At 49.2% G+C, this 13832-nt stretch overlaps 1 protein-coding gene across 1 annotated transcript; it reads left to right on the forward strand.

The window, feature by feature from the left end:
* Positions 1–2135: 2135 nt before the first annotated feature.
* LOC105483104 (ring finger protein 186) lies at positions 2136–3396 on the forward strand. Its single transcript, XM_011743750.3, has one exon. The coding sequence runs from the start codon at positions 2318–2320 to the stop codon at positions 2999–3001; it is 684 nt and encodes a 227-aa protein (XP_011742052.1). The 5' UTR covers positions 2136–2317; the 3' UTR covers positions 3002–3396.
* The last annotated feature ends 10436 nt before the right edge of the window (positions 3397–13832 follow it).

A 13832-nucleotide genomic window follows, 5' to 3' on the forward strand; every position in this document is an offset into this window, starting at 1 on the left:
CGCGATCTCGGCTCACTGCAAGCTCCGCCTCCCAGGTTCACGCCATTCTTCTGCCTCAGCCTCCCGAGTAGCTGGGACTACAGGCGCCCACAACCGCGCCCGGCTAATTTTTTGTATTTTTAGTAGAGACGGGGTTTCACCGTGGTCTCGATCTCCTGACCTTGTGATCCGCCCGCCTCGGCCTCCCAAAGTGCTGGGATTACAGGCGTGAGCCACCGCGCCCGGCCTATTTATTTATTTTTATTATTTTTATTTATTTATTATTATACTTTAAGTTCTAGGGTACATGTGCACAATGTGCAGGTTTGTTACATATGTATGCACGTGCCATGTTGGTGTGCTGCACCCGTTAACTCGTCATTTACATCAGGTATATCTCCTAATGCTATCCTTCCCCTCTCCCTCCACCCCACGACAGGCTGCAGTGTGTGATGCTCCCCATCCTGTGTCCAAGTGTTCTCATTGTTCAATTCCCACCTATGAGTGAGAACATGTGGTACCAACCAAAACAGAGATATAGACCAGTGAAACAGAACAGACCCCTCAGAAATAATACCTCACATCTACAGCCATCTGATCTTTGACAAACCTGACAAGAAGAAGAAATGGGGAAAGGATTCCCTATTTAATAAATGGTGCTGGGAAAACTGGCTAGCCGTATGTAGAAAGCTGAAAATGGATCCCTTCCTTACACCTTATACAAAGATTTATTTTCCTTTAACAGAGATAACTGAGGGTCTAGCTACAGGTTGAGAAGAAATGAGATGGGATGGGATGGTGAGAGAACTGGATTTCAGAGACAGTGGGGGAGGGGTGAGGCAGGAGTTACCCATCCCACAAGGGAGGGAGCCTCTGTGGGGCTGGCGACTACAGGACACAGAGGGTGGCCTGCAGTGCCAGCAACTGGGGTAAGGGAAAGAGCTGAAACAGAGGCACAGGACTCTGTGTGGCCCTTGGCAGGTGACATGAGCACCAAAGGATCCTTTACACGGGCTTCTGAGTTCAGAGTGGCCTGAATGAAACATTTGTTTGAGGGAGTGCACGTGCCCCACCATTTGCCCTCCAGGGCAAAGTAAGGAAATCACGTTTTCCTAACTGCTATGCTGCTAATATCTGCCTGTCCCCACATGAGTCCTGTTAGCCTACGTCACCTGCCTGGGGCCAGTTGCATCTAAACAAACCAATGAAATTGATTCAATCAGACCTTGGACGCTGGTAGATTCCACAAGTTCCTGCCCCATGGAAGGGCCCTCGGCAGGCAGCCAGCAGCCTACCCTGACCACACCCTGCCCTTGTTTCCCAGCCTTCCCTACAAGGCTGTATCAGGGTTCTGGGAAATGGGGGCTGGGGACCCCAGGCACAGGGCTTGGCTTAGATAGGCCCAAATAAATGGCAGCTGTTCTTAGTACTACTGGATACGCAGCATGTCTAGCACACAACAGGACACCTGTGATTAGGCACGTGAAGTGTGCAGCAGGGCACCGATTGGAGGCTCATACACCTGTAACTGTGAATACAACAGCTGTGACTCTAAGGAAATGAATACAGTAGCAGGTGCCAAACACCTGTGCACTGTATGTGGTTTTTGTTTTTCTGCGTTGGGCTGGGCTTTGTGCTCCTTCCACTCACTTTTCTACCTCTCCCCTCCTATTCCCAAGGCCACCTGCCTATAAATGTGCTCCAAGCGCAAACAAACTTTGTTCCACTCATCCTGACATCCAAAAGGTTGCGTCTGAGAAAGCGGGGTCCCCCAATCCACCTATGTCCGACTCATAGGGTTGTCTGTTAATTGTGCAGATTTGTAGATGCCAGTGAGCCGAGATCGCGCCGCTGCATTCCAACCTGGGTGAGAGAAAGAGACTCCGTCTCAAAAAAAAAAAAAAAAAAAAAAAAAAGTTAAATAAAAAAAATAAAAGGTTCAGGGACCTGGGAAGTGGGGGTGAGAGAGTTGGATTCTGATGTATCCCAAAGCTTGAGCCACCCACCAGGCACTTGGCCCCAACAGGAAAGTCCTGATTCACTAGACCCTGCCCACTTTGCCCTCCTATCAGGCAATTCAAAGTCTCCAGACCCGCAAGTTACTGATTAACCCTAGGATTTGAGAAAATAAATAATAATAACTGAAGGGACAACGTAAGCCAAGAAACAAGCTGGGCAGCTCTGGGAAAGAGGAGTGTCAGACAGCTGTTGTCAACAGGCACCTGGCCAGAGTGAAAAGGAGAGGCAGACTCCATCCAAGTCCCAGCGGCGCCAGCTGACACTCTCTGCCAATGCCCAGGTGCTGAGCAACAGTGTCCCACTGGTCCCTGTGCCCAGAATGGCCTGCACCAAGACCCTGCAACAGCCCCAGCCCATCTCCGCAGGAGCCACCACAACCACCACCGCTGTGGCTCCCGCCGGGGGTCATCATGGCTCCACAGAATGTGACCTGGAGTGTCTGGTGTGCCGGGAGCCCTACAGCTGTCCCCGGTCGCCCAAGCTACTGGCCTGCCAGCATGCCTTCTGCGCCGTCTGCCTGAAGCTCCTGCTATGCGTGCAGGACAACACCTGGTCCATCACCTGCCCACTGTGCCGCAAGGTCACCACCGTCCCCGGGGGCCTCATCTGCAGCCTGCGTGACCACGAGGCGGTGGTGAGGCAGCTGGCCCAGCCATGCACAGAGGTGCCGCTCTGTCCTCAGGAGCTGATGGGTCCTGCCGACTTGGCAGCAGGGCACCCCAGCTTGGTGGGAGAGGATGGACAGGATGAAGTAAGTGCAAACCACGTGGCAGCCCGGCGCCTGGCCGCACACCTACTCCTGCTGGCTTTGCTCATCATCCTCATCGGGCCCTTCATCTACCCGGGTGTCTTACGGTGGGTGCTCACCTTCATCATCGCCCTGGCCCTGCTGATGTCCACCCTCTTCTGCTGCCTCCCCAGCAGCCGGGGCAGCTGCTGGCCCTCCTCCAGGACTCTCTTCTGCAGAGAGCAGAAACACAGCCACATCTCTTCCATTGCCTGAGTGCCCTCTGATGAGGCTGCCCCTGCAGCCCTTTCTGCCCTTGGGCCCCCGGACTTCCACAATGAACAGGGTAAGGGGTTACGGACTAAGACTGGCTCCTTTGGGAAATCACATGCCAGCGGGACTTGCAAGCCAAAGCCGAGATGGCCAGCCTGGGTCAAGAATTACACGCTTGGATGACAGGCTTGCACTTGCCCTTGGGATAGCACAGCTAAACTGCTGGGGGCTGGGGGAGCAGACACAAACTACTTGAACACGACAAGATGGGGGAAGCTCCTGTTCCTCTTATGCCAATGTTCCTGGTTTTTCTTTATATAACTTGATGAAAGTATTGCAGTATTGATGCTATTGTAGAATAGAACTGGAATTCCTTTTTTTTTTTTGCAATTTATGTAGCTGGTTTTGTTTTCTTATTTTCCTTTGTTTTTTTTGTGTGTGTGTGTGTGTGTGTTGGGGGCAGCAGTTGGTTCACATTTCCCATTGTTACACATTTTCCCTCCTGGGAGCTTGGAGTCCACGGGGAGGTCCCACTGTGCTTCCTCTAACACTGCATCTCCTGTCCAGCCTAGCCTCGGCAAGTGTCCTGGTTGTTTGGGTCTCCCATGGAGTTGACCCTAGGGTTGAGGAGACAAAATGTGGGTGAAGGGATGGTGTTTCTGAAGCTGCAGCGGTAGTCCCACATTTAGCTGGCAGAGTTGGGGAGGGGAGGAGAGGGCAGGGTTTGGGGCTCCCAGCATCTTCACTAAGAGCTCCCCACTCCGTGCCACCAGGCCCTGACTCAGCAGCAAAACTCGGGGTTACAAGGACTGCAGTCCACATACAGGCGGGGCCAGCTGCCCACCTATTGCTCAGGCCCACACATTAGAAATAGATCTTTATGGATGTTACTTTCTTTGTTATTGCATCTCAAGTCCTAGTGAGGTTTTGTCATAAAGATAAGAGGCCCCATAAATGCAACGGTCCTCACCAATAACCCCACCTTTCCCACCCCACCCTGCAAGTCGCAAGGGTGTTTTGTGCCTTCTCTCCACCACGTCTGCTTCTTAACATGGGGGAGGCATTGGCTGGAGGAAATGACTTTCCATGGTTGCCAGGCGCAGGCCTCAGCCGGGGGTTTATGTGGAAGGGCAGATGAGCAGAGGGTGGGAGGAGACATACTATTTCCTTCCAAAGGCCCCACAAATGGGAAACAGACTTGAAACCTCAGAGAAGTGCTGTTGTCTCAGGGCAAGTCCAACACCCATGCCATTGGCCCTAATGGCGACTGGTGCTGAGAGACTATGAGTGTGTGTGGGCATGCACAGACCCACGGCTTAAAGCCAGACCAAGTGGGCCTGAAGAACACCGTGTCTCCCAGGCTGAAGAGGGTCACTGGGCATTTCCTGAGCTGGCCCCGGGCATGTCAGTTTGGGATAGCTGCCAGTGGGATAGGCAAGGAACATTCCCTCCCAATTCAGTTCTCCACTCCTATTTGATCTGTAATATTTTTCAGAACCTTCACCAAGATCAAAACCTCCCCCCAAGGTTTCAGTTGCTAATGACACCATTTCTACCATAATAATGGTGGATACTTGTTAATCCAGTACTTACTCTGTGCTGAGTACCGCACTAACTGCTTTCCATGCACTATCTAGTTTATCTTCACAATAACCTTACGAAGTACAGGCCATTATGATCTCTCTCTTGCAGAGGGGGAGCTCGAGGATCAGAGAGGTGAATTCGCCTGCCTAAGATTGCACAGTCAATGCCTGAGCTCCCTCAAGATAACCCAGGGCTCCTTCTGCCTCATGATGCTGCTTCCTTTGTGTGCAACTCCAAAATAAGCGGGAATCTGGTCACCACATGAGGGTTTTTGAGAAGTGCATGGAGAACAGGAAACTAATTTCAGGAGCCTCCAAATTCCAGCAGTCAGCTGCTCAGAGAGGCCGGAGAATTTTAGAATCTGTGATCCATGCTAAAGAAAAGAAAAGAGAATGATAGACCAGGCACAGTGGCTCACCCCTGTAATCCCAACACTTTGGGAGGCTGAGGCAGGCGGATCACTTGAGGTCAGGAGTTCAAGACCAGCCTGACCAACATGGTGGAACTCCATCTCTACTGAAAATACAAAAAAATTAACCGGGCATGGTGGCGGGCACCTGCAATCCCAGCTACCCAGGAGGCTGAGGCAGGAGAATTACTTGAGCCCGGCAGCAGAGGTTGCAGTGAGTTGAGATCGTCCCATTGCACTCCAGCCTGGGTGACAAAGCAAGACTCCATCTCAAAAAAAATTTTTTTTAATTAAAAAAAAGAAAAGAGAATGATAAAAATAGAATGGCTCTCCTGCAGACTTCTACTACCCTGCTCTAGCCTCCTCTGCAGTGAGTTAGGCCAGCAGAAACATTGGAGTCCCAGGTTTGAGACCTCACCTGCCCCGCTGTTGCCCTTAAGCAGGTCTCTTTACTTCCCTGAATCTTACATTGTGAAAATCAGAAAATAGTGAGATTTGTAAGAGTGATTTATAATAGTGAGATTTCCTGTCATCATTCCTGGCATGTGATAGTTCCCCAACCAATGTGCCCTCCGTCCGCCTGGGTAAAGGTGTTCAGACACTGCAATCACCAGCCTTGTAGAAGCTCAGCTGGTCTCAGTCATCCTCTGGCCCTGGCAGCATGGGAACAGAGAGCACCAGAGGCCAGAATATAGCAGAGGAAATAGACATCCTGCAAAAGAATGTGATTGGAAGAAACCAGAGAGCCAGCCCGGGGCTCAAATCCAAACTCTGACCCGGTGTGCAACAGGAAGGAGATACAGAACTTCTCTGAGCCTTAGTTTGGTCACCTGTAAAGTGGCAGGTGGGAGATACACTCTTCCCAGGGCCTCCGTGAGGATTCAGGGTGCTGCTGGATGCACATCCACTGTCTAGTGGACTGCTTTTATCAGCCACCCTTGGCCTTCTTGGGTAAATGGGCTTCTTGGGGCCTGTTCAGCTTGACAGCCAGCAGGGGGCAGACAGTCGAGTGTGGAGCATTGTCCAGGGCAGGCCAGTCTGGCGGTGAAGTCTGAGCCTAGGTCCTAGGGTGAGGTCCTAATGATGAAAAGAAATTATAGGGAGAGGCCAAATTTCATTCCCATCAGGCCCATCTCCCCGTGCAGCAGCCTTGGAGGCAGACATACTGGCTTGAATTCCAGTTATCCACCTAAGAGTCCCTTGGTCTTTCTACGTGTCAGGTTCTTACCCATGAAACTGAGGTTATGATACATACCTCCTAGGGTTGCTGGGGAATCAGTGAAATAATCCAAGGTTGAGCACTAAGGAGATAAAGAAGGGAGGGGAAGACAGGGAGAGACAGAGAGATGGGACTGAGTTCTAGAAATCCCTAATGGGAATGATGAGAACAGACATTTAATAAACCTGGGCACTAGAATTCACCTTTTCCATGATCAGCCTCAGCACCAGCAGCATCCTCAACAATATGATAATAACAATAATTGTTGACATTATCTAAATGCACCCTGCAATGTGTATTACATATATTATCACATATGCTATAAAGGAGGTACTCTTATTGTTCTCAAATTATCAGTGAGGACTTTGAGGCACAGAGAGGTGAAGGAACATGCCCAAGGTCACAGAGTGAGATGGTGGTGGGGCCAAGGGTAGACTGTAGGAGTTTAACTCCAGAGCCTGGGCTTTGAGTCTCTTTGCTGTACCAGATGGAACATTCTAGCACATCATAAGTGATCAAGTTATGTGGGTCCCCCACCCCTAAGACTGAAGAATTAAGAAGCGCTGGCATTCTCTCATTCAGTGACAGCTTCCTGATTTAGTGGGTGCCTGGGACAGAGGGTTGTGGGAATCTACCTGTCCCATCTCCCAGAGCCACTTCCTTGCCTCACTTGATTTATTGCTAGGGCCTCCTGTTCACTGTTGGAACGCCTTTTCAAATGACTGGAGGAAGTTTTTCAAGCTTTCCTAAAACAAATAATTCTTTATCCGTGGCAAAGCAGAACTGTTCTGGGAAGGAAGGACTTTCCTGCAATTTCTCTGGCTGTGGGAACAGCATTGAGCTCATTAAAAACAGAAGTCAGATCCAAGTTCTTGAATGTGCCTGGAGGTGTTCTCACGAACTTTATATTTTTGTTAGAGTATCTTGAAATCACTTTTTTAAAGTGGGGGAGGGTGTATCTCTGGGAGCACTCCACAGAGTAGAGAACTCTCTGGAGAATTCAAAACGCCATAGAGGCCGGGTGCAGTGGCTCACGTCTGTAATCCCAGCACTTTCCACACCATGGAATCTAGAATCCACTCATTCTTTTATTCAACAAATACTTCTCGAGGTTCTGCTCTGTGCCAGGTCCTGAGCAGGATATGCAATCTTAACGATGAGGTAGGGAAATTAATAGATCCTGAGTACCTGTTACGGGTGGAATTGTGTTCCCCCAAAAAAGATATGTTGGAGTCCTAACCCCCGGGGTGTGACCTTCTTTGGAAATGGGGTTTTACAGAGGTAATTGAGTTCAAACAAGGTCATTAGGGTGGGTGCTAATCCACTCTAACTGATGTCCTTATAAAGAGGGGACATTTGGACACAGACACACGTGTATAGAGTGAAGATGCTGTGAAGACACAGGGAGAAGGCCATGTAAAGATGGAGGCAGAGATCAGGGTGATGCATCTGCAGCCCCAAGGATGACAAAAATTGCCAGGAAAACACTAGAAGCGAGGAGAGACCCAGAACAGATTGTGTCTCAGCCCTCAGGAGGAACCAACCCTGTTGATACCTTGGTCTTGCACTCCTAATCTCCAGAACTGTGTGAGACCACACATTTCTCTTGATTAAGCCAGTCAGTGGCACCTTAGGAGGGTGGCCACCCTAGGAAGCCAATAGAGCACCTCTTCTGTGCCCGTGCTTGCACTGTGCCCATCAACCCGAGCTACTTCAAGTTCAGTGGAGTAACTTGCCCAGAGTCTTAAAGCAGGTAAGTAGCAGTGTCAGCCTCAGAATCATGTCTGGTTGACTCCCAAAACCAGGTCATATTTTCTTTTCCCATTGTGTAGATGGAAAAATCAATGCTCAGAGAAGCCCTGTGTTTACCCTCCAAATGCCCAAGACGTTGTAGATGGAGTAAGAATCAGAGCCTACAGTTCCTGAATGATCCTTAGTCTGCATCTCTGCCCGATGTGCAGTCAGACAGCAAGCATAAGAATTGCTGAATTATTATCCATTTCACAGACGAAAGAGTTAAAACCCAGGGAGGTAAGGCATTTGCCCAAGGTCACAAGCCAGCGGGTGAGGTCCTAGAATTTAACCTGACTGACTCCAGGGCTACATCTGCACTTTCCACTCTCCACGGTTTCCCTCAGCAGCCTGTCTGCAGTGAGAAGCAGGCCAGCTTCTCTTTTAGGACACTGAGGTACCCACTGTAAGAGCCTGTTTGCTCAAGGAGGACAGGACGACAGTGGACATTTGTCTTCTCTTCTTTCCTTCAACTCTTGGATTGATTCAGCCACCCTCGCTCTCCCTATCTAAGGAAACTGCCGTGTGTCTAATCTTGTTGAAGGGAGAGTCCCACCAGCAACCACTATACCAAGCGGGGCCCTGGTCCTCCCCCAACTCACCACCCTGTTTCACCTGCAGCCATGACATGATCGAAGTCAATACTCCTCAACCTTTTTGGCACCAGGAACCAGTTTCATGGAAGACAATGTTTCCATGGACAGAGGGAAGGCGGGGCAGGATGGGGGGATGGTTTCAGGATGATTCAAGCACATTACATTTATTGTGCACTTTCTATTTTATTACATTGTAACATATAATGAAATAATTATACAACTCACCATAATGTAGAATCAGTAGGTGCCTTGAGCTTGTTTTCCTACAACCAGACAGTCCCATCTGGGGATGGGAGACAGTGACAGATCATCGGGCATTAGATTCTCATAAGGAGCACGCAATCTAGATCCCTTGCATGCACAGTTCACAGTAAGGTTCATGCTCCTATGATAATCTAATGCAGCCACTGATCTGACAGGAGGTGGAGCTTAGGTGGTAATGTGAGTGATGGGGAGTGGCTGTAAATACAGATGAAGCTTCACTCGCTTGCCTGCCACTCACCTCCTGCTGTGCAGCCTGGTTCCCAATTATTAACCCCTGATCCAAGTTATTCCATTCGGATGCTCTTTTCCAGAACTTTGAATCTGGAGCCGGTGATGCAAGGAGAAATGAATGTTTGAAAGCGGCTGCAGCAGCTGCTGCAGCAAACCAGATCGTCCCCATATCTGTGCTTCCCCTCTGGTTGATTCACTGAAGTCTCAGTTTCCTTCTCTACAATTAACTTTTTTTCTTCCGATAGCCTGAATCAGTTTCTATTGCTTGCAACCAATATCCCTGACCAAATACAGGAGCTGTCCAGGACCCTGGCTGCTGAAAAATCCCACCATGGGCCTCAGCCCTTCCAGAGGCCAGGCAAGAAGCAATGCCACAGGCCAGGTGGTCAGGAGCCCTCCTATCACACGTTCCCACCCTCCTAAGAGCCAGACTGACCTTGTGGGGAGGCTGCCCTGATGTCAGGCCCAGGAGAGTGGTGCCCATGTTAGCTCTGCCTACAAGTGGGGTCAGACAGGAAACATGTGGAGTGGAGCTCAGGCCAGCACTGTTAGAGGAAGCCAGCCTCCACTCCATTGGCCTCATGATCCTCAGAAGAAACAAGCTCTAGTTCTCCAGACACCCAGCCAGAGCCCTTCACTGAAATCAATCTGCAGAAGAAAACAGTCTGCAAAGTCACTGTAGATGCAGCAGTTTCAAAGCAACTGCAGCTCATTGCACACCCGTGAAAGTGAGGGAAAGGGAAAAGAACAATATTAGTGGCCAATGCTCATGAGTAGTTCCCGCCTGCAGGTTCTGTTCTAAAAGCTTCCTGAACTAAACTTAACTCTTGTATTCTTCACGACAACCCCATGAGGTTTGTGTGATGATTTATTGTGCTGGGCATTTTACACGTCTTCTTGTAGAATCAACACAAAACCCCTATCAGGCAGGAAACTGAGGCATAGAGAAGGTCAGAGAAGGTCAGCAATGTGCCCGAGTGGCAGGGCTGGGATGCAAAGCCAGGCAGGCCAGTCCGGCTCTAAAGCCCCCTCTTAGTCCCTGTACCTACCATTCCCCTGCCTGCCCCCCCATCATTCCCATCCTCCCTCACCTTCCCCTACCCCCACCAGAACAAGCCAAGGAAAGAACAGAGCCCTCAGTGAAGACAGACCTGGGTTCAAAATCAACTTCTAGGGCCAGATGCAGTGGCTCACCCCTGTAATCCTAGCACTTTGGGAGGCTGAGGCAGGTGGATCACCTGAGGTCAGGAGTTCAGGACCAGCCCGGCCAACATGGCAAAATCCCCTCTCTACTAAAAATACACACAAAGTTAGCTGGGCGTGGTAGCAGGCACCTGTAATCCCAGTTATTTGGGGGGCTGAGGCAGGAGAATAGCTTGAACCCAGGAGGCGGAGGTTGCAGTGAGCCAAGATACTGCCAGTGCATTCCAGGTTGGGCGACAGAGTGAGACTTTGTCTCAAAACAACAACAACAACAAAAACAAAACCCAACATCTATCATTTATACTCTGTGTGACATTGGGTACGGTATGTGCTTTCCCTGAATTGGGAAATGTAGGCGCATCAGGCCTGCCTGATACAGATTTTATGGAAATCCGATTAGACGACATATATAACACCTGCGCTGGTCTCAACACAGAGTGGGTGCCCTCCCATCCCATCAGCCTATCAGGTGCCTGGGAAGGTGTACAATTTAAGGGACACTCCTGACCACCCCCACCCCATCACCATCGCACAACCTGGGAAAACAAGATCTACACATACTTACTAAAGTAAAAAAGCTGAATGAAACTTGAATAATTGCCGGGCGCGGTGGCTCAAGCCTGTAATCCCAGCACTTTGGGAGGCTGAGACGGGCGGATCACGAGGTCAGGAGATCGAGACCAGCCTGGCTAATACGGTGAAACCCCGTCTCTACTAAAAAATACAAAAAACTAGCCGGGTGAGGTGGCGGGCGCCTGTAGTCCCAGCTACTCGGGAGGCTGAGGCAGGAGAATGGCGTAGACCCGGGAGGCGGAGCTTGCAGTGAGCTGAGATGCGGCCACTGCACTCCAGCCTGGGCGACAAAGCGAGACTCCGTCTCAAAAAAAAAAAAAAAAAAAAAGAAACTTGAATAATCATGGAAGAGAGTATCTCTGGGAGGGGAAGGAGGTTCTGACTAGGGTGAGGTTTCTGGGACACCGGTAATGTTGGTAACGTTCTATTTTTTTTTTTTTTTCTTTGAGACAGAATATTGCTTTGTCACCCAGGCTGGAGTGCAGTGGTGCGATTATAGCTCACTGCATCCACCCAACTAACTTTTTGTTTTTTGTGTTTTTTTTAGTAAGGTTTTGCTGTGTTGTCCAGGTTGGTCTTGAACTCCTGGGATGAAGGGATTCTCCTGCCTCAGTCTCTCAAAAAAGCTGGGATTACAGGCATGAGCTACTGCACTGGGCCGGTTCTATTTTTTGACTTAGGTGGTAGTTATACAGGTGGGTATTTACTGTATAATTATTTGTAAACAGTGCCTACATCCTCTATGTGCTTTTTCTGTATGTACATCATAGCTTTTAAAAAGTTACACCGAATATAATAACACTATAGGGTCTAAGAGTTTGGTCTGAGACTCTGGTGTCTGGTTCAATCTTTTTTTTTTTTTCTTTTCTTTTTTTTTTAGACAGAGTCTTGCTGTGTCACCAGGTTGGAGTGCAGTGACGTGAACTCAGCTCACTGCAACCACCACCTCCCGGATTCAAGCGATTCTCCTGCCTCAGCCTCCCGAGTAGCTGGGACTACAGGTGCATGCCATCATGCCCAGCTAATTTTCATATTTTTAGTAGAGATGGGGTTTCACCATGTTGGCCAGGATGGTCTCGATCTCTTGACCTCGTGATCTGCGCACCTCGGCCTCCCAAAGTGCTCAGCCACTGCGCCTGGCCTGGTTCAATCTTATGCTGAGATGCCTGCTCTGTCCACACTTGTTGCACTGAGAGTTTCAGAGCTTTGCTAATTGCCCTGGAGAGAAAGCTTTCATCCAGCTCTGTTGGTCACTACTGCCTCCAGCATTGCCCTGCAGTAAGTTCATTCTCCACACTGCAGCCAGAAAGGGGCCTTCAGAAAAGAACAAATTTCAACCTTGTTTAAAACGGGTGGTTCTTCCTTGCCCTCAAGGTAAATTACACCCTCCTTAGCAAGGCCTCCAGGACCTGGCTTCTCCTTAATACTGGGCCTGATTTTTCCCTTAATAAAGTCATGCTGGCCAGACACGATGGCTCACACCTGTAATCCCAACACTTTGGGAGGCTGAGATGGGAAGATCCCTTGAGTCTAGAAGTTTGAGACCAGCGTTGGCAAACCTAGTGAGACTCTGTCTCTACAAAAATATATAAAAATTAGCTGGTGTGGTGGTGTGCACCTGTAGTCTCAGTTGCTCAGGAGGCTGAGGCAGGAGGATCGTTTGAGCCCAGGAGGTAGAGGCTGCAGTGAGCCATGATTGTACCACTGCACTCCACCCTGGGCAACAGAGCAAGACCCTGTCTCAATAAATAAATAAATAACACTGAATGCAATGTGGTGTCCTAGATTTGATTCTGGAACAGTAAAAGGACATTTTAATGGACAACTGATAAATTCCATACTTTAGTTAACAGTAAGTACCAATACCCAATACCAGTTTCTTTGTCTTGACAAATGTACCATATGTTTACATAAGATGCTAACACTGGGGAAAAACAGGGTGAAAGGTATATGGTTCTTAGATAAGAACTCTTTAACTGTCTTTGCAGTCAATCTAAAATCCTTCCAAAATAAAAAGTTTACTAAATAAACAAATAATTAAATCCTAACTCAACATTTTAGATAGCTGTGAGGCTGTCTAAAGCTACGCTTTGACCTGAGGCCTATTTTCCTTCATTAAAAAGGAAAGATTAGCAAATGATAGAGGAATTTTAAAGATTCAATAGCATCAAACAATCCCAACAGAACAAGGATTGAAGGGAATCGCTTTCTTACTGTGTGATTCAAGGTGATTTAATGCAAGTTCATGTACCAGGTAGAGGCACTTCATGTACCACCAGTGATATGGGTCTCACACATTAGAAAATATCAGACCAGGCCGGGCGCGGTGGCTCAAGCCTGTAATCCCAGCACTTTGGGAGGCCGAGGTGGGCGGATCACAAGGTCAGGAGATCGAGACCACAGTGAAACCCCGTCTCTACTAAAAATACAAAAAATTAGCCGGGCGCGGTGGCGGGCGCCTGTAGTCCCAGCTACTCAGGAGGCTGAGGCAGGAGAATGGCGTGAACCCAGGAGGCGGAGCTTGCAGTGAGCCGAGATCGCGCCACTGCACTCCAGCCTGGGCAACAGCGTGAGACTCCGTCTCAAAAAAAAAAAAAAAAAAAGAAAATATCAGACCAGGGGCAAGTGCAAAGCATTCTTAGATAAGAAGCAGGTAGAGGTCATGACCCAAACCTCTGTGTAAGAGATATGGTAGGAGACTACAAAATTACTACCTAACACATGAAAACATTGAGGAGTGTCCGGGCACGGCGGCTCACGCCTGTAATCCCAGCACTTTGGGAGGCTGAGGCGAGCAGATCATTTGAGGTCAGGAGTTCGAGACCAGCCTGGCCAACATGGTAAAACCCCACCTCTACTAAAAATACAAAAATTAGCCAAGCGTGGTGGCATGTGCCTATAAACCCAGCTACTCGGGAGGCTGAGGCAGGAGAATCGGTTGAACCCAGGAGGCAGAAGTTGCAG

This window comes from Macaca nemestrina, chromosome 1 (assembly GCF_043159975.1).
Source record: "Macaca nemestrina isolate mMacNem1 chromosome 1, mMacNem.hap1, whole genome shotgun sequence".
Classification (NCBI taxonomy): Eukaryota; Metazoa; Chordata; class Mammalia; order Primates; family Cercopithecidae; genus Macaca; species Macaca nemestrina.